Source organism: Aulostomus chinensis, chromosome 5, assembly GCF_037954235.1.
Source record: "Aulostomus chinensis isolate RoL2024-O1b breed Wild chromosome 5, RoL_Achi_v1.0, whole genome shotgun sequence".
Classification (NCBI taxonomy): domain Eukaryota; kingdom Metazoa; phylum Chordata; class Actinopteri; order Syngnathiformes; family Aulostomidae; genus Aulostomus; species Aulostomus chinensis.
In genome coordinates, this window is record NC_141324.1 from 14,780,328 (window position 1) to 14,805,683 (window position 25,356).

A 25,356-nucleotide genomic window follows, 5' to 3' on the forward strand; every position below is an offset into this window, starting at 1 on the left:
GCCTGCTGTGACACTTTTCTCGCTCTTTATCGAAGTTGTTGCCGCCATGAGGATAAACTGATCAGCTGGCTTGCGTCACTCTTTTGTGAGCTGCTTTGTATTGACTATTTATGATGAAATGTGGGTGTGTCCACGGTGGGATGTGAGGCAGGTTTCACAAGTGCTCATTTCCAGATAGACTGGTTTATAGAGGGGAAGTTTTTGCAGGTGAGCACACACGTGCTTTTACGAATCTGAATATTCTTATTTTTTCATATGTACACTTTCAATATGTATCTACTCTTCTATAATTGAGACCCCTGATAAGTTAAATCTTGCTATGTGACATTGGACAGCACATAACTAAAATTCACTCATGGGTGGAAACCAAAAGTTTCTAGACCTGTAAACAAGGACTAAACCACACACAAACACACACACACACACACACACACACACACACACACACACACAGCTAGACTTACTTGTGGGATTTCTTCCAGTCGGCCCCACTGGGTCCAGCTCCACAGTCGTAGGCCTGGATAATAAATGTGTACTCCTTCTGGCTCTCACAGTCTACAGGGACACTGGCTCTCAGGACTCCTTCTCCTGATGTACGATTCAACACCTCTGCCTCGAATGGAGCCTCCTGACCATAGATCTTGAAGGCACAAATCTCTCCTAAACAACAAAAGAGGTACAGGAGAAAAGATGTATGAAGGGCTGCTTTATGTTCACAGTTACACTGACAAAGTAAGCAAGAGTGTGTTGAGTCAGCATTTCTATTAAGTGATTATGCTTGCAGAACAATTCATGAAAATGATCACACTATCATTGCAACAGGGAAGTTGAGAGAGTTTTACACATATAAACAAATGGTTATTGAGCTGGGAGGTGGATGCACAACATTTGACTTGATATAAAAATGATAGAAAATTATTCTGTGACTTGAAAGTGATGTCACCCGCAAAATGTATTTTCTGGTCAAAAAAGGACATGAACATTTCTGTAATTCCTAAAAAAAACTAGAGGTTTCATACCTCCAATCATCAAGTCAAGTATTAGAGTTCCAAAACCCCTTTCCTCCCTGAGATTTAACATTCCATCCATCCATCCATTTTCTTCCGCTTATCCTGTTAAGGGTCGCAGGGGGGCTGGAGCCTATCCCAGCAGCCTTCAGGTGAGAGGCGGGGTTCACCCTGGACAGGTCACCAGTCCATCCCAGGACCAACACATAGAGACAGACAACCATTCACACTCACAGTCACACCTACAGTCAATTTAGAGTATCAATCAGCCTCGTCCCCTCTTGATGTCTTTGGACTGTGGGAGGAAGCTGGAGTACCAGAGAGAACCCACACAGGAACAGGAGAACATGGAGACTCTACACAGAAAGATCCTGTGATGGAGCCGGGACTCGAACCCAGAACCTTCTTGCTGTGAGGCGACAGTGCTGACCACTGCACCACCATGCAGCCAGAGGGGGGACAGACACTAACAAAACCAGTATGAAAACAGTCACAGAGAGGAGATGAAAAAAGCAACAAGAGAATGGGAAAAACCCAACAACACTTGTGAACTTTTAAGTTTCTGGACAATCTTGAGGAGGAGAATAGTTTATCAGTGGGATGTCTATAACAATCCTAATTTTGACCCAAGAAAAGCAGATATGAACAATATAAGATCTGAAAGAGAAAAAAGACTGTGAGAGAGAAAACAACAGGGCTTCAACATGTCATTTCAGTGAGAGAAAATGTTGCTCAGTGTGCGTCTCATCATTGAGCAGAAATTATGGACTCGGGGGCTTCAGACTTGGAATGAGAGATAAAGCCAAAGCCTGCACAGAAGTCTATGATGACAGCGTGCAAATGAGCAAATATTGGAACAACACGGGCATGGCAAAACATTTCAAATAACTGGATTGTTTAAATTCATTTCATTACTTTCCCTTCTTTACATTTGGGTTCAGTTTTGTGGATTTGCCTCTTAAATTGTTTTTCATTCTCATTTCCCAAACCCAGCGGTACTCTAGGTCAGAGGATGAATCAAACTTCGCTAATGAAAGAAAAATGAACAATATCACTATGATGACATTTTCTTTTTAATAGACAAATTCAAGGCTCCTGGGCCTGATGTGGCCCACGCAATATAAAAGTCTGGAAATCACTGAATGGGTTAGATAATTTATATTGATTGTGCTATTTACATGTTGCCCACATGCTGCACTACAATCCCCAGCAGCCATCACAACACACTATACTATACTACTGCTGCCCTTCCCTCACTGATAGTGTACTGCTTTGGAACAGCTCACATTCACACTAGCTGTGTTCAAAACCATCCCATCACAGAAACAGTGCGCTCTATAGTGTGTTTGACATTTTATAGACATGTTTAATATCATTCACTACATGTTGTGATATAAAATCCCAAACAATGCACAGTAAATCTGAGTGTACATCAATTGTATGCTATATTTTACTCGCACAAACTAGAATGCAATGCGGTCGTGTACTTGCTGAAGAGGAGGAGAAGAAGAAGAAGAACCAGAAGATGAAGAAGCAAGAAATGAGCAGCGGCCGAATGAGCTTGCAAATTTTGTTTATAAATCGAAGAAAACATAAATTACCAGCATTTTCTTACTCAAGGATGTTATTAACTAAATCAACTAAATCTGCTAAGTGCACACGCAGCATCATGTGAATATCAGTTCAACAAGGTGCATCAATTGACGCAACGATGTTCAGAAAATCCCAGCGTAGTGTCTGAAATCCCAGTGGGCCACTCCCTATGTAGTTCACTATTTCTCACACTCTTCATGGGGAACAGTGAGAGACTGAATGAGTGGACGGTTCCCAGCACAGCTCCTGTATCCGTCATCGTCCTTCATTAACTGTCATGGCTGCCGTGTAGCGGAGACCGTACCGGTCCCTCTCTGCTCCATCTCTGATCTGCACGTTTGACAGCATGAATTATCTGCTCAGCCAGCGGGACTGGCTAGTTCCCGGCTGCTCGGGAGCTGCGGGGGAGCTGCTAGCGGTGGCTAGGCTAGGTGGCTCCGCACCCACTAAGGTGGACTGAGTAGCTCCTGAAGGTAAAGGACTACCGCTAGCTTCCATGGTGCGGAGCCGAGTTTCTAACTCACTAAGCCTCGCCTCCAGGACTACAAACAAACTACACTTTTTACACGTACCATTATCACTAAAGGAGGCAGGGGAGTAGCTAAACATCTGGCACATGGAGCAGGAGAGGGAGGGAGAGGTGGGGGGAGAGGCGGAAAGAGAGAGAGCGGCCATAGCTAGTGTGCTAAGGTGAGCTAGCGGACCTGTGGCAAATATAACAAATAGAACGAGGAATTTCAGAGCAAAGTCCTGCTAAAGAGTTAAGTGACAGAAACCTATGTATTACACCAAAACGTCGTATACAGTGGTGCTTAAAGCGATTAAGTTAGCAGTACACCTGAGGGAGGATTGAGAAAGTCGAACAACACAGCGATAGTATTACAGGCAGGAAATGACGTAACACGCTCACCGGTATCGGGTCAGCAGCATGTGGTTGAAGCCATTACATGAACATCTGCACAGCAACGAGCTCTTTGAAGCCTTCCAGTCTGGATTCAGGGAACACCATAGCACTGAAACAGCACTGGTCAGAGTCTCGAATGATCTTCTTATAGCTTCAGACAGAGGTCTTGTCTCTGTGCTTGTCCTTTTGGACCTCAGTGCTGCATTTGACACCATCGACCACAGCATCCTGCTACAGAGACTAGACCATGACATTGGGATTAAAGGAACTGCCCTAAAATGGTTTAAGTCCTACTTATCTGACAGGTTTCAGTTTGTTAATGTTAATAATGACCATTCGGAGTATAGCAGAGTTACATATGGTGTACCACAGGGTTCAGTTTTAGGACCGATTCTCTTCACTCTTTACATGCTCCCATTAGGTGACATAATCCGGAAGCACTCGATCAACTTCCACTGTTATGCAGATGACACACAACTTTACTTGTCGATGGAGCCAGACGACACAAGCCAGTTTACTCATCTGCAAGACTGCCTGAAAGACATTAAATCCTGGATGTCTTCTAACTTCTTAATGCTCAATTCAGATAAAACTGAGGTAATCATTTTTGGACCTAAACACCACAGGGACACACTCTTGAATCGGATCTCTACTCTAGATGGCATCACCCTAACTTCGAGTACAACTGCAAGGAACCTTGGGGTCATTTTTGACCAGGACCTTTCCTTCAGCTCCCACATAAAGCATGTGACTAGGACCGCCTTCTTCCATCTTCGAAGTATCGCTAAGATTAGGAATATCCTTTCCCAGAGTGATGCTGAAAAACTGGTGCATGCATTTATCACTTCTCGGCTGGACTACTGCAACTCTCTCTTGTCAGGATGTCCTAAATACTCTCTAAAGAGTCTCCAGCTGGTCCAGAACGCTGCAGCGAGGGTTTTGACGGGAGTTAAGAAGAGAGAACACATCTCTCCCACTTTAGCTTCTCTCCACTGGCTTCCTGTAGGATCTAGAATCGACTTCAAAGTCCTTCTGCTAACTTATAAGGCTCTCAATGATAAAGCTCCATCCTATTTGAAAGAGCTCATTAGTCCCTACTGTCCGACCAGAGCACTCCGCTCCCAGAATGCAGGTCTTTTAGTGACTCCCAGTATCAATACAAACAGACTGGGAGGTAGAGCTTTTAGTTACCGGGCTCCTTTACTGTGGAACCAGCTCTCTCCATGGGTCAGAGAGGCAGACACTTTAACTACGTTTAAGTCCAGGCTTAAGACCTTCCTCTATGACAGAGCCTTCAGTTAGGACTGGTTCAGGTAGCTCTGAACCATTGATAGCTATGCTGCTATAGGCTTAGACTGCTGGGGGACACATCAGGTTACATTGAGCCCTTCCCTCCTCTCCTCTCCTCTCCCCCTCTCTCCTCCTCTCCTCCCTGCACATTTTACTTGTTGCACTTTGTAGTTTGGCCTTGGTGTCTCGCAGTCTCTCTGTGTTTCCACAGATCCACCGGAGCCCCAACCGCCGCCTGCATCGCCCCCCCCCCCTTATTCCCTACTGTTACACCGGCCTGCGCTCCCCTTCCATGAACAAGTCTGCCATCCAGTCCCCCATCAAGCTGGCTTGCTCTCCCTGCCTCCCCTACCAGAAGCTTCCTTCTTCAGCTGTTATTAACATTTCCGTGTTTCCCACATTTTGTATTGTAATCTGTTTTCTTGTCTGTAACAACATCTACTGCACGTCTGTCCGTCCTGGGTGAGGGATCCCTCCTCTGTTGCTCACCCTGAGGTTTCTCAGATTTTTCCCTGTTAAAAGGGTTTTCTATGGAGTTTTTCCTCAGTCGATGTGAGGGTCTAAGGGCAGAGGATGTTGTTATGATGCCATGTGAAGCCCTTTGAGACAAACTGTTTGTGAAAACGGGCTATACAAATAAAATTGCCTTGCCTTGCCTTGCCTTGCCATGCAGCTGAACACAACTTTTAATTTACTTTGAATATTACACACACAAATCAAGTACAATTTGTTGATCTATGGTATTTTCTACTTTAGGGTTGGCAACGGGACATTTTTGTTGTTGTTCTTGTTGGTGCTTGCACGAGCAGGAGCACAACCTCTGGCTGGTCAAGGCCTGACAGTAAAACCAACTGTTTTTTTAAATCTATTTTTTGCATTTCAGCTCTATTTGCCAATTCACTCCAGCTTGTTCTCCAGGTCGCCGCTCCATCTGTCTGGGGAGCGTTCACACTTGCTTCCAAGAGGGATGGAGGGAATTGACAATGTGCAATTAGGTTGACAAATGTGGGTACAATGTAAGAAAACAGATTAAAAAGGAGTATAAAGATTCAAATAGTAGCTGGTTTCATTTATATGGTGTGTAAGGAAAGCAACAATGTGAAATAAAAACAAAAAATACCTCACGTCCTTTTGTTTTCCACTATGGCCCCTGCACGATGATAGTTTCTGATGCCTCCTTCCCAGCCCAACTATTTCCTCATTTCAGTCTATTGACCATTTCTGGACTCACTTTTCTTTGTCAGCAAGAGCTTTTCACTAATAAACACACTCTAATACTGCTGGGCTGTTGAGTGAAGAATACATTTGACTATCACTTCTAGCTCAACAAAAGATGACATTTTTTGTGTCCACACAGAGTGCTATATCACATGCAGTGAGTGTACTGTGTTTGCCTCTGTGTGTGTGTTTGTGTGTGTGAGTGAGTGTGTAAGGATTCATCCCCTGCCCAGGGATTTAGGAAATCTTCTTTCAAAGGGGACAAAAAGCTGCAGCGCTCTGACCCTGGCAGGCTGATATCTGGGAGAACAAAGAGGAAACACAAAGCTATCCAGCTCACATGCACACAGAACAAGTTCCCTCTCACCACTGACTTCTCTTGCACTTTTGTTCCTTCATCTTTACATCTCACCTTCATGCACACAGTCTTCTAACTCTTTCTCTCTCTTTCTCTTAACCGGATCACATTTTAAACCCTCTTCTTAACACTGTCATACATATGATGGGGTGGGGGGCTCGCTGGTTCTATTTCCAGATGCTCAATCCTCCTATTGGAGCCCATCTTGAGGTCTAATGGAAACAGATTGTTATGATATGGGAAGCAAAGGTGATGTTCATATAAATAATATTAACACTACAGGGTGAGTGGTATTGAAGAGATGCAATAAATTCAATTGCGATCCACCAAGTGCACTGAAGTGTTCACTCTCACGTTGAGAAAATATGTTTTTGGATGAGACAAACGACCGGAAACTATAATCGTGATAATAGATAGTGATAGAACTGCATTACATCGTGGTGATGGGAATCTTTGATGCAGATATGAGCAACATAATCATCGATTATCAACCTACTCAACTTAAATGTTGATGTTCCAACCTTAGCTGGGAGGTTTCAATTACTTCCTGGTGCAGGAGCCAGCAACATGTATTAGAAGAACACATCCAGAATTTAGAAAGTGGACTTGGGATTGTTGAGTCTCTTTCATCTGAGTTCAAGAGTAAGGTTGTGGACCTGCTCTTTGTGTTAAGTGCCTTGAGATGGCTTTTGTTGTGATTAGGCGCTATATACATATATATACATACTTGACATCTGTGCTTATATAAGTCAGACAAGACACGAGTTGTGTGTGGAAAAATGTTACACATTAGCCGGTTTTCACCCTGATAAATACAGGCAAGGCGAGTTAGGAGACGCCTACAACCTTGCCATCCACTCAGAGAGAGAAGAGAATGAGCTGATCTGCTGCAGTGCTCTTAGAGTCATGCAGTCACAAGCTTATTGAGTCAACGCGTTATTTCTGGATTTGTATGTTATGAGAACAACACATTACATGAGCACGAATAGATTTTAACACGTACTGCAGCTGAGAGAACTTTATTAGTCACAAAAGGGAATTTACATTTACTTGCATGTATTAATTGATGGAAACAGAAGCCATGTGCAATACATTAATATAGTAAATTGAGGATGCAACAAGCAGTGGAAGCTTTGACAAGTGAATCGTGATCGAATCGTCAGGCCAGTGAAGATTCACACCTTTAATACCGAAATCTTGACTCAGCGGTGGAGAGCAGTAAACACAAGGACCATCCACTTAACAGTTTGGGGTTGGATGCAAATTCATTTTCCGCTCCATCTGTTGTGGCAAATATATTTTTCTGGATTAACTTTTAGAGGAGAATGTAAGAGAGTCATGGAGGGGGGGGAATGATAGAGAGAGCAACTTAAGACGAGAGAGAGGAAGAGAAGATGAAGACAAATCCTGCAATGTATATGTAAATGACAGATTTCCAACTGTTTCTTACTCTGTCAGCAAATGTGTACTTTGCGCACCCATAAATACACACACACACACACACACACACATATATATATATATATATATATATATATATATATATATATATATATATATATATATATGTACCCTCTACTTCCAGACCCACTAGAGGGAACACAATAATTGCACTCAGTTGTGATTCATGGATGAAAGGAGGTCTCATCTTTTGGCCGATACGTCATGAGGTAAAGGGTCGCTTTTCAAAGTAAATATCAAAATGCACAGATTTGTGCTCCAGGCAGTTTGTGCTTGCTGCAGTGGCAGGTTGGGATAATAGAGTCAGCAAAAAGGCTTGACAATAACAATCAAAACAGGCGGCGCAAATCGCATGGACAGACCCTGTCAGAGAACACGCATTTCATATGCTGATACATTTCTAATATAATGACAAAGGACAGGTAAAGATCATATAATTAGTTTTCAAAATTACACTCCCAAAAAATGTACGCTTTTTCACAAGAAGTTGGAATGGTTTCACTACAATCTGTTTTTAATACTCTTGAATAATATATACATACACACACACACACACATATATATATATATATATATATGTATATATATATATATAAAATTATACCCTCTAATTGTTTGTGTTGGTCAAAACAAACAAACAAACAAAAAAAATCATCAAACGAAAACCAAAAGATGGAAGCCAGCTGGTATTGTTTGTTTGCTTTCCGGAGGAGAAGGAGCAATATTTGACAGCTGGAATGCCAAAGACAAAAGCAGCGCAGGATGCTGATTCATGCAGCTGCTTTAATTTCAAATTATTTTTGGTTACAGCTCAGGGTCAGACAGGAAAATGTGTCCCAAATCACTCTGTAATTTACACACAGGGAAGTGGATGGAATGAGAAGACAGGACGAGACAGGATAAAAAGGCAAACAAAAGTGAAGGTAGCTTTTAGTTTAAATGCTGCAAAATTAAATACATTGTTGCTGGGGACACTGTTGTCATTGTGGGAGTTTCTCTTGTTCGTGCATCAAATTTGCAAGGAGGTGGAAAAGAAATTTCACAGCATAACAGACGTGCGCTTCTCGTCCATTCAACTGAGTACAAACAGGAAACCTCCCTTGGACCTCCCTCTCCCTGACCCTCCCAGGATGCTTGGATGAGTAACTCCACAACTCCACCTTCAGATGAACTTCGGCGCCAGCAATAAATTTAGCCCAATTTCATCTCAACAAACTCCAACATCAAAAATCATTTTCCAAAGTAGCTCACGTCAGCGAAGTTCCTGAGTCAGTGGTGAATAATCTAAGGGTTTGCCAACATTAGACTCTTCTCTGTGAGGGATGATGAACATTAACTAACCCTGAAGGGGCTGGACAGTATCACTAGGATCAGCAAATCTACAATAGGCATTATATGATAAAGTGACCACATATTAGATAAATAAGGGTCTCACTGATTGTGGGTTTTAAAACCCACAATCAGTGAGACCCTTGTAGGCCAGCTAAGCCATAATCACCTCCCTTGATAAAGGAGTCCTTGGTGATTTCAAAATGAACTCTGTGAAAGGAAATCCTTGAGACCTGGATTTCTCCTTGCTTGACACCATCTCCTCCTGTTCTTCCTGAACCTGACCTGACTCCAGCTCCTGCTGTGTGACCCCCCCCCCCCCCCCCAGTAAACCTTATCCTTGTTCTAAAAATAATGCCCTTACATTCTTTGGAATAAAGAAATATTGAGAGGGAAGGTGGAAAAACAAATAAGCCAACAAGAGGGAGGCTGCATGAGGGTAAATAGTGTTCATGGCATTTAATTACCTTTCATTTAATCAGCTGGAGGGCTGTAAAAATGTCCAATTTACCACACAAAGTCTGATTAAAAGCAAAACAATAAAACATTACTAGAGAGAGCGCATGTCTCCATCAAGGACTAATCACTTGGTCTCGTCATTATTATCCATTTGTCTAATCATTGTCTGTTAGTATGCAGGACCACGTCAGTGGTAACATGACCTACTCAGCACAGGTAATAACGCAAGAATGACAACAGACCTTCTTTTTGCTTCTTGTGTGGACACAAAGAGATCTGAATGGTTCTAAACAAAAATATCATGCTTTCGCAATAATTTCAAACCTTTTGGAATCAGCCCCCAACGTGTTACGTGAACTAAATTTAAGTATATGAAAATTGCAATGTAATCCAGGAGCCAGGATGTACAGGACGAGCTGCCAGGCAGATTAACTGTCTAACGACGTAACGCAACGTGACCAACACACGGCAACCCGTCCTGCCGTTTACGACATAACAAACGTCTAATGAGTCGTATCGCTGCTTGTCTTGGGCTACTTCATCCCTGCGTGAGAAGAAGGGCCATGATATAAAGCAGACAGGCCGCTTAAATAAGTCATTTTGGCTTGAGGAGAAGTACCATTGCGTGTCATTAGCATCAAAATGAATGAATAAATCAAGCTGTCTGTTAATGTGACCTAACACAAATAGGCTGAGGAATGAAGCCTTGAGTTTATATTTGGAGTGACAATCTAATACCTCACCAATTAGTGTGTTAATATGGGAACATCCCTCTCTTGAACAACGTGATGTATTACCTTGTATCAAGATTTTGGTCCTATGACCTACAGTACACCGTGCGGTGCCTTTAGAAATCACTCCCGGCCTCATCTTCGCAACGGGGGGGGGGGGGAGACACAGCGCATTCGATGATAATTCCTCCTCTTAATCACACGCTGTTGAGTCTCAATCTGCTGTGTCTGTGCCTGCTAGTCCTGATTAAAGTGAGTTTAGTATCAGGCGCTTCTAAGCCTTCGTTCTTTCACTCTCAGTGCTGAGCTCACTCTCGCCCGTTCTTCTCCTTTAATTAATGACTGGCTTACACTTCATCCCACCACTGACCTGCACAGACACTCTCACGCACTCACGTATGCTTCAGATGGAAATCGAAATTATTTTGAAAGTAAAGGGCATCGAAGGTCTTGAGTTCTTTTCCTTTTGTGCCAGAAGTAAAAAGAAATAAAAAAAGAGTACAAGTCAAGCTGCAGTAACATTGTCCTGTCCAGTTTTATAACTACCAAACTCATCGATCAGATTTGGTATCAGCCCCCAAAAATCTGGGGGGTCTTTATTAATAATTGAAGACAATTAAAGAAAATTGACAGAAATAACCTTTTAACTTCTTTAGTCCTGACCATAATTTGATGATCAATTTTTTTTATATAGAGCAGACATCTAAATAAATACTGTTAAAAACATCAAAACTGTCAAAGATATTTTGAAGTTGTGCACTTTAAATTTGGAGAAAATCTCATCCTGAATCTAACGATATTGGCTTTTCTCCTAATTTCATTGATAGGGAGCTTTCCGTTGTCCAAAGATCTTTTACTTTTTCATTAGTCACAGTTACATTACGGTATATTTTCAATCCCAAGACTGAAATTCACTGTAATATTACTGCCCATATGATTAAAACAGTGAGAGCTCATTTTCTATATCAAGTCTAGACATTTGACTCATCCTTTTGTATGGGCTTAAAACTATATCAGCCCAGGGAGGAGTGGGAATGACAGCCTTCTCATTAAAATATCAAAAATCATTTTCCAGCACAAATAATTAGGGTGAAGCTCCTCTCTCACTGTGTGCAGCTCTAGTTTTGTGAGGGAGGGGGTGGATGAAGAGGATGCACAGGAAGAAGAGGAGGAGAATGAAAACAAATGAGGGTTCAAGGCCCTTGATTAAGCCCTTTTCTTGTTGGCTTTAAAGGGGATTTTCTTTATACACTCTTTAGTGAGGTCATGATCAGGACACTGAGCTGCCATTGTTTATATTTAATTACCAAGCATAACACATATACACATCCACATACAAATGCAACAATTTAGGAAAGCAATGTCTAAAAATGTGACCATGAGGTCTTGGTATCATAAACAAATCTGGAGCCGTGGATCTGTGGAGGTTCATTCATTCATTGTGGAAGCCTCCATGATCTCTGATAGGTTTGCTAAGCTGCTCTTCCTGCTTATTCTCGGTCAGCATTTGCCTCAAATGCTGAAACAGCTGAGCATTTGATTTCGGATTGATTGTGTACATCGTGCTAGCAAAAATAAGCTAACATGCTAGGAGGAGCTAGCGTTTGCTTATTCTGCAAGTATCACGGCAGTATTCCATGCAGATGTTACACACTCATTAATGTTGGAAAACAAACAAAATCAGCCTCTGACTGTACTCCATGAATTAAATGAAGTTAAAGACACCAGACATCCTTAGAGGAAGATAAGTGTTAGCGTCAAGCTGCTAGCGTGGCTAAAAATTGTGCTACCGTCTAACCTTTCCCTCCAGACAAATATGTAATGAAAAGTCTCAGAATGAAGACATAACAATCTCCATCAATCTTCAGAGCCTGTTGGAAATGTGCCTGCGTGTTGTGACCACATTGGCAGCCCAGTCAGTTACAGAAAGACACGCAGGAGCAATTCAGCAGAGTCTCACTGGGCCCCCCTAGATAGCTGGCCACCACCTAATTGCATTTGGGAGATTGTTGCACCATTCACTTGACCTCAGGGTGACTAACCAATGCCTCACACACACACACACACACACACACACACACACACACACACACACACACACACACACACACACACACACACGTACACAATTTCAGGTTGTTCACCTAGTATAACCAATGCCTAAGGATGCCTAAGAGAAGGAAATATAGGGATGATTCAATATAGCAGACATTATACATTCATTCTTCCGGGGATTTTGGTGGTGTTAATTGCTCTGCCTCCAAAGTTGCAGGATTAGAATTCATCAGATGCACTGTGACTATCAGGGTTGCCTGTTAATTGAACAGCAGGAAGCTTTATTTGTGCGACTCAAATGCGGAAGAGGAGAGCTCTGAAAAGCATTTAAGCTTAAGTGATTAAAGTCAATACAAAGTGGAGTGTTAAGACACAAGTAGTTCAAGTTGAGACTTTCTGAGAAGCAATGCAAGACTCTGTTGGAGTGCAGCAAGGTGCTTAACCCCCAAACTTCAGGACAATTATATAAATATGAGGAAATTAAGTAAGGGGCAGAACGGTGGTGCAGTGGTCAGCACTGTCGCCTCACAGCAAGAAGGTTCCAGGTTCAAGTCCCGGCTCCATCACAGGATCTTTCTGTGTGGAGTCTCCATGTTCTCCTGTTCCTGTGTGGGTTCTCTCTGGTACTCCAGCTTCCTCCCACAGTCCAAAGACATCAAGAGGGGACGAGGCTGATTGATACTCTAAATTGACTGTAGGTGTGACTGTGAGTGTGAATGGTTGTCTGTCTCTATGTGTTGGTCCTGTGATGGACTGGTGAGAAGAAGTAAGAAGTGTTTTTTTTAAGTTACAGGGGCAAATTCAGTGTGTGTGTGTGTGTGTGTGTGTGTGTGTGTGTGTCTGGCATCAACACTCTATTTCACCTTTTAACAAGAATTTGAGAGCCAAGATATGAGTAAAATGATTTGGAAAGGGAACCGCAGAACTCAGGCATGATCAGTGGGAGGGATGCAACTGATTTGAGTGCAGAGGAGGTCAAAGAGACACAAAGGTGTGGGGTAAAAGTGGAGACGAGAAGCTTTAGGGGACACAGGGGAGAAAATGGAGAGATAACTACCGAGTGTCAGATGTGTAAACGGCGCCATGAACCTCTCGAGTATCCCGGTGTGGTTCCCTCACCTTCTCCTCTTCATATGCCACTGGCCTTCCACAGCGGCAGATTTCACAGTGGAAAGCAATTACTCAGCTCTTAACATCCACACTCGGATGCACCACTCGACCTCGCCCTCATTTACCCCTGACACACCTCACCCACTTCTGTTCACCCCCCCCCACACGTGTTCCTCAGTTATCTGCTATTAGCCGAAGCTGACAGCACACTGCTCTACAAGGGTCATTGGCACTGACACTTCAATGGCTTTTTCAGCAAGGGGAATTCAAAAGGTGTGTGTGTGTGTGTGTGTGTGTGTGTGTGTGTGTGTGTGTGTGTGTGTGTGTGTGTGTGTGTGCACGCATTCGCTCAGGTGCTTACGCTCACACAGACACACACACACGTCTATTTTCTGCCTATTTGCACATCCCTCACTCAAGCAGAAGTGCAGATACTTGTGTGAAAATATATATGAGAAGAACTGATTCAACCAATTTACTCAAGTAAAATAAAGTAACACAGGCTTTTATTAAATTCAGTGTATAAAGAAAATATACTGACTTTTTCCATCCTTCTGGATGCTACTTATACTCTTCTGACACACCATCATTCACTACACCACCGCGACTTCTCCCCAGTCCCTAACTCATCCCTGTTCTTCTTTTTAATGAGTAAATATGGACAGTGGGTGATTTCGTCAAACGTCTTAATGTTTGGCAGAAGTCCTCTTCCTCCTTCATACATTTTGGCAAGTGGTAGCTAACATCACCACCTACAGTATGTTGGATAGTGAACAAATATCTGCCCCCTTAAACTAAACTTGTCTGCTTCTCATTAATACCTTTTATGTTGTTGTTGTTGTTTTTTTGTCTGTCTTGCATCAAAACTAAACAAGCCAGTTTTTTAAATGTAAGAAGTAAAAGTAAAAAGTTGTCATAAAAACCGATAGAGTGAAGTAGAGATACCTGAAAATGATGCCATTATCTCCCATTTCCTCTCAGGCAACAGACTCTTCATGTCACCATGACAGATTTACCACAGTTGAGGCCCGTTATCACATCCCTTCAGCCTCTTTGTCAGTGTTTTCATTTTAAAAAAATTAAGGAGGCTCCATCCATGCTAACCATCTTTGCGAAGTCGTGCTTGAGCTAAATGCTATCATCTTAGTTTAGCATGCCCTCACCCTATAACACGATTGCATCAGAGTCAACAGACACTAAAGATAAAGGTAATGAGAATGTAAAAAAAAAAGAAAAAGAATTAACATTCTGTCTTGATGATGATGACACTGGAGGAAACATTAAAAAGTTGTGATGTTTAATGGGCCTTTTTTCATGGAACATTCTATTCTGCAAAAATGTGTTTATTTCAACCCTCAATTTAGTGACACAGTCAGGAAGCAGAGTTTGATGGAATGTAACTCCTATGGGATCTATGTTGGTCCTTTTATAAAATTAAAGATTTTACAAGGGTGGGTGATTGACAGATACAAAAGGAACACAATAGACACCAGGAGCAAGGAGGCCAACGCGGCTATCAGGCTTTGCTTCCCGCCTGTAAGACTAAACTGAAGGTTATTTCTTTAGTCATTGAGGACAAATGTTTAGATTTCATGAATAAGGCCCAATAACGTTAGTGATTCATGGCCATGCAGCCTGAAGTTATAGAGGCGTTTTAGACAGGAAGCCTTTCTCTCTGTGTGCAGTAGCGGCAGTTTGCCAGTGTTTTAAATCTTGCTCGTTGACCTTAAACATCCTTTGTAATAACTAATCATGAAATTCCACTGGTTGACCTTTTCAGGACCAACATCTGTTTGTTATGGTTTTGACTGGATCACACGTTTCCTAAGTGACATTTATATTGTTGGGTCTGTTTTCTACATTTTCAGCCGCCCTCCATTGGACTGCAGGCTGGCGTGAATCTGAGATAATCACATTCTTCCACGTACAGTGGGGAGTCTCCATAAGCCTGCGAGCTGTGAATGTCACAGTCACTCTGACTACGACCTCTGCCAGCTCAACGGCTCACTGAGAAGAAGAGGACATGGCCCAGCGGTTTGTAACGCGTGCACGCACGCACGCACACACACACACACACACACACACACACACACACACACACACACACACACACACACAAGCACACACAGGGCTAAATATCATGATATGCAGAGGTATATTTCTCTCAACTACAATATATTACTGATATATTACTGATTTTGACAGTAAAGTTACACATCACAAAGCTTGATTTTTTTGTTTTTGCTTTTGTGATAAAATCCAAAAATGACTCAGAATATCAACAAGACCAATTATTACATTATACATGACTTGACTCACATTTCAAGGCTTCTTAAAATACTCATTAAATTACAAAATTTTACACAAGCACAACGGCCTTCCATTATACTCCCCTCTCTTAATCTATGACATATGATGTAAAAATATACACACACACACACACACATACATACATACATACATTTTCTTCTGCTTATCATGTGAAGGGTTGCAGGGAGGGTGGAGCCTATCCCAGTGGATTTCGAGCGAGAGGCGGGGTTCACCCTGGACAGGTCACCAGTCCACCTCAGGGCCAACACATAGAGACAGACAACCATTCACACATCACACCTATCATCATACCTATACGTGTGTGTGTGTGTGTTTGTGAGACTGTAATCACAAATTAGAGTCTCTTCAGTGACCATCAAAATAAATCAACGCTCTCAATCAGGGAATTCAATAAAGCCTGAACATTATCATCCACATCACTGTTGTGTTTTGCTGCTTTTGTTTTTATTGTTCCTCTGGAAATGTGTATAATATGTGTATCCGCCTGTCTTCGTTACAAAATACTGAGGCACATAATCATTTTCGCATGATCTGTTATATATGTTTAAAGACAACCTGATTAAAGCAAACAAAGCCTCAGTGAAATCCAACAGGAGGCATTTGAGAACCCCAGGAGACCTCTTGCATGCTAATGTTCAATTATTAAAATGGCGTGACGAAACCATCAGTCAGGCGAGTCTGCAGGGGTGAGAGCTGGGGGCCGATACTACATGCAGCATTCACTGGGAAGGTACATTCAGAGAAAACTTGGAGGAGCTAATGAGCAATGTAATTTTGATATTCTGTGAACGTTAAGATAACTTAATGTGTCATCTTTCATCGATGTCTGCGTGCAAGTTATATTTGTCGCCCAGACGGCAGGCGATAATTCATGCATGCCTCACGGTCATGTTTGATCATTCTTCGGCACAAGTAACTCAGAAGGTGTTTCATGCTTTTGGAGAAAATTGTTGTTTCCATTTGTTTTGTTGAAGCACAGTGTGAAAGAAAAGCCAGTTGGTGAGCAAACTGATGATTTCCAGTAGCGTTGTGCATTAACTGTCATAGATACGTTTTTGTGAATACCATGACAAAAAACATACAACCAGGTTGGACAGGATGTGGGTTTGAAGAAAGCACACACTGTACACAAAGTAAATGAACGACTGAGCGTATTTCTGGGCCGTACAGATATAGATACACAGTTTACAATGGTATTTGCTACAGCAGTATTTGTTTGCAGAGGTAACTGAAACAGCACTTTAAGTCCAACTGTGAACCTAAACTGAATCTATAAACACCCCCACAAAGCCAAACATGATGTGCTCAGGCCTAATTAAAGCTGCAGGAGGGGTGGACGGACCCTCCCACCCCCACGCATGGCGGTGTGTGTGGCTATTTCACAGCCTGTGAGAAACCTCATAATATTTGGGTTTTGTCATGTTGCACTGTGGTGCAAATACCATTGTCTGTGTCCATTAGGGGGCACTCGAGAACACACACACACGCACACACATAGCCAGAAATAGAGAGAGTTCGGCCAACTCGGGGTTTGAACTTTTAGAATAATTCTGTCATGGGATTGGTTCAGAGGCGGTCACATGCTCATTTATAGGCTTATTAATAGTGAAGATAAGTGATTGATATCAACATAGCATATCGGCCTCATAAAGCTGTGTTGTAGAATCATCTGGTGTTGGTAGCAAACAAGGTGCCTATGATTTGAGTTGGCCGAACTCTCTCTATATACGGCTCTGCACACAATTATTATAAACTATGTTGCCGTCGATCACCTGAAAAAAGCGTCAACTGTTACATCGAAGTGGCACTGGGACTCCAATTGAGCTCGCATATGTCTTCATGATGGGACTCTTGTTAAGTGTGGAAAGATCTGACCAGGTGGAGCTACAATGGTTTCCTGTTCTCTGACAAAATTTGTCACGTTGCCACGGTAATACCATTTACCAAAAGTCACATTCTACACAGTGCACCATCACAAAGTCGTTGAGGTGCTCAAGAATAAGATGAATTTAGTCAACCCAGTAGGAGGACAACATCAAAGTGTAAAACAAAAACATGTTATTTCCTGTTGCCACCAGGTGGTGCTATAACTAATCTAACACAATATTTAAAGGGTTCCTCCAGGACTCTTTCTGCACCCCTGTTCCAAATTTGGATTAAAACAGTCCCACAGTTTTTGTGTAATCCTGTTGATACATAGAAAAAAACTGACCCCCATGACAGAGGTAACAGGGGGACACTAGAGACCAGTCGTGATGCCCATCGACACGTCACACACTCGGTAAACAACCCGCACAGAGTTTTTGTGTTAACTGTATGTAAGGAAGGTGAGCAGAGGAGAGCAAGGTAGATTTACGTTATGTTGAATAGTAACGGTGAGTGAATGTGATCCAGGGGCATGACTCGGGGGGGTCAGGTTCCCCCTCCATTAAAACACACCACAGCATTTAGCATACACTTTTGTGCACAGCAACTTATAAAAGCCTTCTTTGTACAATATATTTTATTGTGAGTAACTTTTCAAAGTCATCTCGGTTTTCCAACTGGGAAGGAGATGGAGTCATTTGCAGTTGGTGCAGAGGAGCGAGAGTGGCTTTAAGTACATGTTAGCCAGAACTTTTACTCACTTGTTCAGCTCTTGACTGATGGCCCGCCCGCCCTCATCCATTACTCTGTCATTCGTTTGAAATTGCCTTTCAAATGTTCTGGCACTTTTGGAAAAGGCAGCACTCATCCTTTTTGTCCAAGGATCTGAGTGAAAGCACAGTGGCAGGTGAAGTCGCACAAAAATAGTATTTCACTTGTCCAGATGTCAAATCCTGTCCGTCCACGTCAGACGCGACCAAGTTTTGCACGGTGCCCGGGATGCTAAAATAAAACAAAACAAAGCAAAACAAAGAACAGCTGTGACTGGACCTCAAACTAAATTTTGTCATAAAGACAAAAGCGGGAAGTGACCCAAAAAATCATACTGGAGACTGTTTTTTGTTTTTTTGTTCTATTAAATAGACGCACCAGTTTGCTGATTTAGAGCGATTTACCAAAAAAGAAGAACATGTGAGGAAAAATGGAATGAGTTGTTGTCATTTCTAGAAGCCAACGTCATCATGGCACAACAGCACTGGTCCATGTTGTACGCAAACAGAACCAGCGATTCCTCATCTTACGTCCTCATTGCAGCCTTACACAGTGTTTGCAAGGTGTGAACGTCTGGTGTCATGACTTGCGCACATCTGTGATGGCTCCAGATGTTCAGCCCAGCAAACCTCTAAGCTGCAACTAGTTACACCACAGCACTGACTCGCCTCTGAGATAGAGCGTTTGTGTTTGAGCCCCAAAACCCACCAGGAGAGCTGAAGCCGTGCATATGCTGCATTCGTGTGATTAAGGATAGTTGGATTTTCTAGTTTAGCAAGTTGTTCCTAAGATTTTTGTTTGGGAGCTTTTCAGTCTTGTGGGAACAACATGGACACTACAAAGAAGATGAATTGCATTTTAATCCTCAGAGTGTTGAAAGCAGACATCAATAAATGTTTCCACACCCAACACTGAAATATTGGTTTGCTTGACATCAGGGTTAATGCTGATAAATAACGAGTAAATCTAAAGTAGCTCACTGTACACAGACAGCAGTTCACATCAATAACATATGACACATTACATGTGATCACAAAATAACATTCAATGTATTGATAAGCATCAAATGGGTGATGTCGTACCAAAGTCCCGGCAAAACTATGGCTGCTTCTTTGGTGGAGGCAGACTGTTCCTACCCGCAGCCGCTTGTTTCCTGACTCTGCTGACTCTGCCCTGTGCCGTCTTTGGAGAATGAATGAACAAACTCCGATTCCTGGTGTGGTCCTCCTTAAGTCTATAAGCAAACATTTCACAGCTGCTACTCTGATACAACCTCAACTCAGCAACTCATGTCAGTAAAAATGACCTCCAACTTGACCTGCGGTGATAAATGATTAATCAAGCTATCATTTGATGTATACAGATGACCTCCATCATTTTTCTGTTTTTTTTTTTTTTTTGGAAAATTGCAGTGATCATTCAGAATCAGAATCCTTTTACTGTCATTGTTCAGTGAAGTACAATGAAATTTGAGTATAGCAGCTCTCGATACACTGCAACAAAAAACTGAAAAGGTAAAGACTGTACAGCTTAAGAGGGGAGGGGGAGCAGGTATATTTACAAGACTAGAAAGATGAAAAAATAAGACAAAAAAATATATATAGATAAATATAAGTATAAACAGCAGTGGTGGCACGGTGGTGCAGTGGTTAGCACTGTCGCCTCACAGCAAGAAGGTTTCAGGTTTGAGCCCCAGCTCGGGCGCGGGGTCTGTGTGGAGTTGTCATGTTCTCCCTGTACCTGCATGGGTTCTCTCCAGGTACTCCAGCTTCCTCCCACAGGTTCTGGCACCATCTCCCCTCTGTGCCCATTTATTGTAAAAGGCTGAGTGTCCAGTTTACACTTCCTGAAGTCGACAATCACTTCCTTCGACTTGGAGGCGTTCAGGATGAGGCTGTTGGTGGTGCACCAGACTGACAGCTGCTCCACCTCCATCTTACTTTAAAAAGACTCGGTTATGCAGATGTAAGTCCGGTCCGGAGTGAATATCTGCTTCTCAGCAGCCTTTTCTCCACTTCTGGATAAAGTGACAGGACACTTTCCGACCAGCCGAGGGCCGAAAACATCACTCAGAAACTGCAAGTGTGTTATGGTGTGGCTGTGAACAAGATGCAGAGATGTAAACAACCTGTTGCTTCATTCAGCCTGCTAGCTCATGGAAAGCGTATTAACGTTATTGTTCTTTTGCTATGGTGCAGAGGTTTTCGCCGGAAAAGAACGGACTGACAAGTGAGTTATTGGATTTCAAGGCTGGACGTAAAAGGTAGAAAAGAATAACTTCATATCTCCTGACTGGACCCTGCAGTGTTTGGATAAAGGCTGCATTTTCATTGTCATGACATTCAGTTATCATTACAGCAGCGGCAGAAATGTGTTAAAATGTCAACAATGGTAATAATAGAAATGACAATATCATCAACCAAGGTCATTTCTGTGACGATGTCTTGAGAAGTAGAAAAGCTATCTTGACAACTTCCAACTTGAGGAGTTGTTTTTCCTGACATGAGAAGCCGTTCATGTGAATCTCCACAGCTCAAAACCCTCTACTCCCTATCCTCGAGTCTATTAAGTCTTTTCATACAAAAGCATAAATGTGAATGTGTTCTGAACACACTGGCTGATTGCATGTCCCTCACATTGCATCAAGGGTAGCTGCTCCTGGCTCTCACCCTCAACTATCCCAGTATGTTTGCCTGCTGACATGACAGCTCATTCCTAGACACAATTAATGATGGAGCTCCCCTTTTCCAGAGCTGACGATCGTCTATCATCCAGAGCCAGACAAGCCATCACTCCTCTAAATTACAGCCCACTGAATGAGACATAAAATAGGGTAATGTTCTGAAAAATGGCCAGTTACAATTATTACACTGCTATAATTGACCTCGGAGACCCTTCAGCAGTACGCACACTGCCTTAAAGTTATGTATGTTTTTGACATAATTAGGAATAGATTGGATCCTAAGGATGAAATGTAATTTATTTCATAAAAACAATGCAGCAGCTGCTTGACAGTAAATAGGGACCTTTTTTTAAAAAAAAAAAACTGTCAGAGTTGACATAATTTTATAGAATAATCTTTTTTGAATGAAAAAATTAAAAACGGTGGTCGGAGATGGTAGATATTGGATTGGCATGGCACATGGATGAAAGATGTCAGTCCGTATTTAGTTCAGACCAAAATGCATTTGTCATAAAGCACCGTCTAAAAGAACATCTTCAGTAACAATGCATTACAGTCTCACCGGGCACTTTTTTATGTTATCACCTCTATCTTGTTTTTTTCTGTCTGCAGGATTATACAAAAACTAGTGAGCCAATTTTCACAACCACGTAACACAGCAGAAAAAGGATTTTTAATTTTTTTTCTTTACATTGACCTTCGAAGGTGATAGACCACCCAGTGACCCTATAGTTAAAATGATGAGAAAGATTATTTGAATAACCCAGTGTGAATCACTCCGTTTCCACTGTAGCACCTTAATTATCCTCTCCTTCTTACTTTCTCCCTCTCTCTGAGACAGATGTTAATCTCAAGGTCGTTTTGTCTGAGGAAACGTTGAGTGGAAAAGCTGTTTGTCTTTTTCACCTTGATGGGAAACAGGAATGCATCCATCAGATTTGAACTACATTTTTTTCACTCTGGTGTGTGACCCAGTATCTAATGTTTTTTTCTAGACAGCGATTCTGCTTCACAAAGCCCTATTCTAAGCTTCAGCTGAGCCTCACGAGCACACCCACCAATCTTGGACACATGGCAAATAAGTGTGGTCCATTTTCACACAGTGAGTAAAACACACACCAATCCCTCTGATGAGGATCCAGGAGCGCTCTGTGTGTGTTTGTGTTCTGCTGGTCTGTTTTTTGAACAGCTCGTGTGTACCGGGACTGCCAGAGCTGTTCAGAGAAGAGTCTGAACCAAATGACTCCACCTCAATGCTTTCATGGCCTGCAGTGACTGAAAGTGCCTTTGCTTCACACACTGGATATATGTTGCCTTTTTTTTTTTTTAGCAAGTGCTCTCAAAATTATCCAGTTGTGGGTTGTAAAGGAAAGGAGGCAGCCTTCCCCCCTGCTGCCTCCAGTGACTCTCTAACATTAGGAGAAACACTAAGTGTGGAAAACTGTATTCTGTATCCTTTTACCGGTAGACAATTGTCAATCACTCCTCCTGAAAAACAGGGTTCTGAATGCCAGCAGCTTCACTGGACCAGCCTCCCCCAGGAAGGATATCATACTGAAGGAGGGCAGAATCCAGGTCAGAGTGAACACACATCCGCCGTAGCAGCAGGAACCCTGAAAGCCTTAAAGACCAATGCATAAAGAACAATATCAAAGAAAAACATCGGGCCTGTCACATCTGCCTCCAGGTCCAGTCCAGGGGAGCATTAGTGTACAGAGTGAACTTGGCTGCATCTAACCACAACAGTCTCTGTGGTCTTAGGCCTAAGGACCCAGTCTCCACCCAGTCCTCCTCCTTCCACTAGCAGGGACAAAGATCCTGGCTAGAACAGGTCCAGCATGGTCTCCTCTAGGTGGAGGCAGGACAATCAGGCTACGCCAAAGCCATGAGATTCCTCCATCACACTCATAACTATGTCCTCTCTCACGCTGCAGCCCAGAGGGTAGTCTGGCTGCTGGCTACCCTCTGTCCCACCTGTAAGGCCTTAGTTTTTGCTGAGTTTGCTGATGAGTACTTTTGGTACAACAACAGAGCCTCGACATCCTCCTGATCCATATAAATCATCTCCATCTCTCACAAAATAGCAAGGACAAGTCCCTGAGGTATGTCCTGTAATTACAGTCTAGTACGAATATCTGGAACCGACTTCAGGTCTCCAGGTCACACAACATGGCAGCTATTATAAATCAAAAAAGGTGCATTTTTGCAAAAATAAATTTTCAAATAAATTGTCCATACAAAACATAACAATAAAATGCAATCGAAAGGGTTTTGTCCATATGTTCTACAATACTACAATTTTATTTAGCAGACGCTTTTGTCCAAAGCAACGTACAAAACAAGCAAGAATTTAGACCTAATTAAGGAAAAGTCCATAGGAAGCGCAAAAGTGCTTCAGTTGTGATTTAGTCACAGGTACTGCCATCTAGTGGCAGAAGAAGTGTCGCCCCCCTCCCCCCCCCCCTTTTTTTTTTTTATATAGCAGACATACAACATCACACAACACAGTTAGTGCTACATAGTCACTAAGTGCTGGGTCTTGGACCCTCTGACTTATTCTACCCCAAAGAGGAGAAGAGTCAGGTTAAGTGCCTAGGTGCTCTCTGAACAATTGAGTCTTCAATTGTCTCTTAAAAGTAGAAAGGGACTCAGCAGAACGCACAGAGTTGGGTAGTTTGTTCCACCATTTGGGAACAACAGAAGTGAAGAGTCTGGCTAGAGATTTGGAGCAGCGCTGGGCTGGAAGCACCAGGCGTCTTTGGCATGCAGAGCGTAGTGGGCGAGAAGGAGAGTAGACCTGGATCAGGGATTCCAGGTAGGCTGGAGCCGTTCTTGTGATTGTTTTGTAAGCCAAGAGAAGTGCCTTGAATTTGATCCTGGCTGCCACTGGAAGCCAGTGAAGAGAAACCAGCAGCGGGGTGACATGTGCCCTTTTGGGCTGATTGAAGACCAGACGTGTTGCTGCATTCTGGATCATCTGCAGAGGCTTGAATGAGCATGCAGGGAGGCCTGCCAGAAGAGAGTTGCAGTAGTCAATGCGTGAGATGACAAGAGCCTGAACCAGAATCTATGGGGTCTGTTGGGTCAGGAAGGGTCTGATCTTCCTGATGTTGTAAAGGGCATAACGGCAAGACCAAGAAACTGAGGCCACATGAACCTTAAAGGTCAGCTGGTCATCAATCATGACACCCAGGTTTCTGGCTGAGTTTGTGGGCGCAAGTAGGCTCGAGTCAAGTTGGACACTGACCTGAGGCTGAACAGATGGACAAGCTGGAAAGACCATAAGTTCAGTCTTAGAGAGATTCAGTTGAAGGTGGCATTCCTTCATCCATGTGGAGATATCAGCCAGACACGCTGATATACGATCTGAGAGCGTTCTGTCATCAGGTGGAAAAGAGAGGAAAAGCTGAGTGTCATCAGCATAACAGTGGTAGGAGAAGCCATGGGAGCGGATCACTGCACCAAGTGAGGTGGTGTACAGAGAGAAGAGAAGGGGACCAAGCACTGACCCCTGAGGAACCCCAGTAGATAGGCCATGTGACCTAGACACCTTTCCTCGCCATGACACTCTGAAGGATCTGCCTGTGAGGTAGGACTTGAACCACAACAAGGCAGAACCAGATATGCCGAGCTCAGAGAGTGTGGAGAGGAGAATGTGATGGTTCACCGTGTGGAAGGCAGCAGACAGGTCCAGCAGAAGTAGGACAGGGCACTGACCAGCAGCTCGAGCTCGTCTCAGTGACTCAGTGACTGACAGGAGTGCAGTCTCAGTGGAGTAGTCACACCTGAAGCCAGACTGAAAAGAGTCAAGTAGGTTGTTGTTCCGCAGATGTTCAGAGACCTGGTTAAATACTGAGCGCTCCAGTATTTTTGACAGGAAAGGCAGAAGTGATACTGGCCTATGTGATATGTGATCCTGATTTGGAGTCTCTGGAAAAGGAAAAGGAAAAAATGCCAAATCTTGGCTGCATATGGAAAAAAAATGCATTTCTCACTGAAATATTACATTTTTAAAATACAGGATGCACTAAAATAACATTAAAAAAGGTGTCTGCTCTCCATTTCCTGGCGAGTACTAATAGCTGATACTGATTTTGGGTCCATAAGTCACATAACTCAGGACGCCACTGAAGAAAGAAAATGCTGGATTTTGCTGTATATGACAAAAACAATTAATTTTACACTAAAAT

The 25,356-nt window shown here is 42.8% G+C and overlaps 1 protein-coding gene across 2 annotated transcripts in view; it reads right to left on the minus strand.

Annotated features, from left to right (window-relative positions):
* Positions 1 to 25,356, minus strand: part of LOC147261388 (calsyntenin-2-like) — a 175,653-nt gene that overhangs the window by 50,165 nt on the left and 100,132 nt on the right. For both annotated transcript variants that reach the window (XM_086203374.1, XM_086203373.1), the window contains exon 3: positions 465 to 660. In XM_086203374.1, the coding sequence (XP_086059500.1) occupies positions 465 to 660 (196 nt within the window). The remainder of the gene's footprint in view (positions 1 to 464; positions 661 to 25,356) is intronic.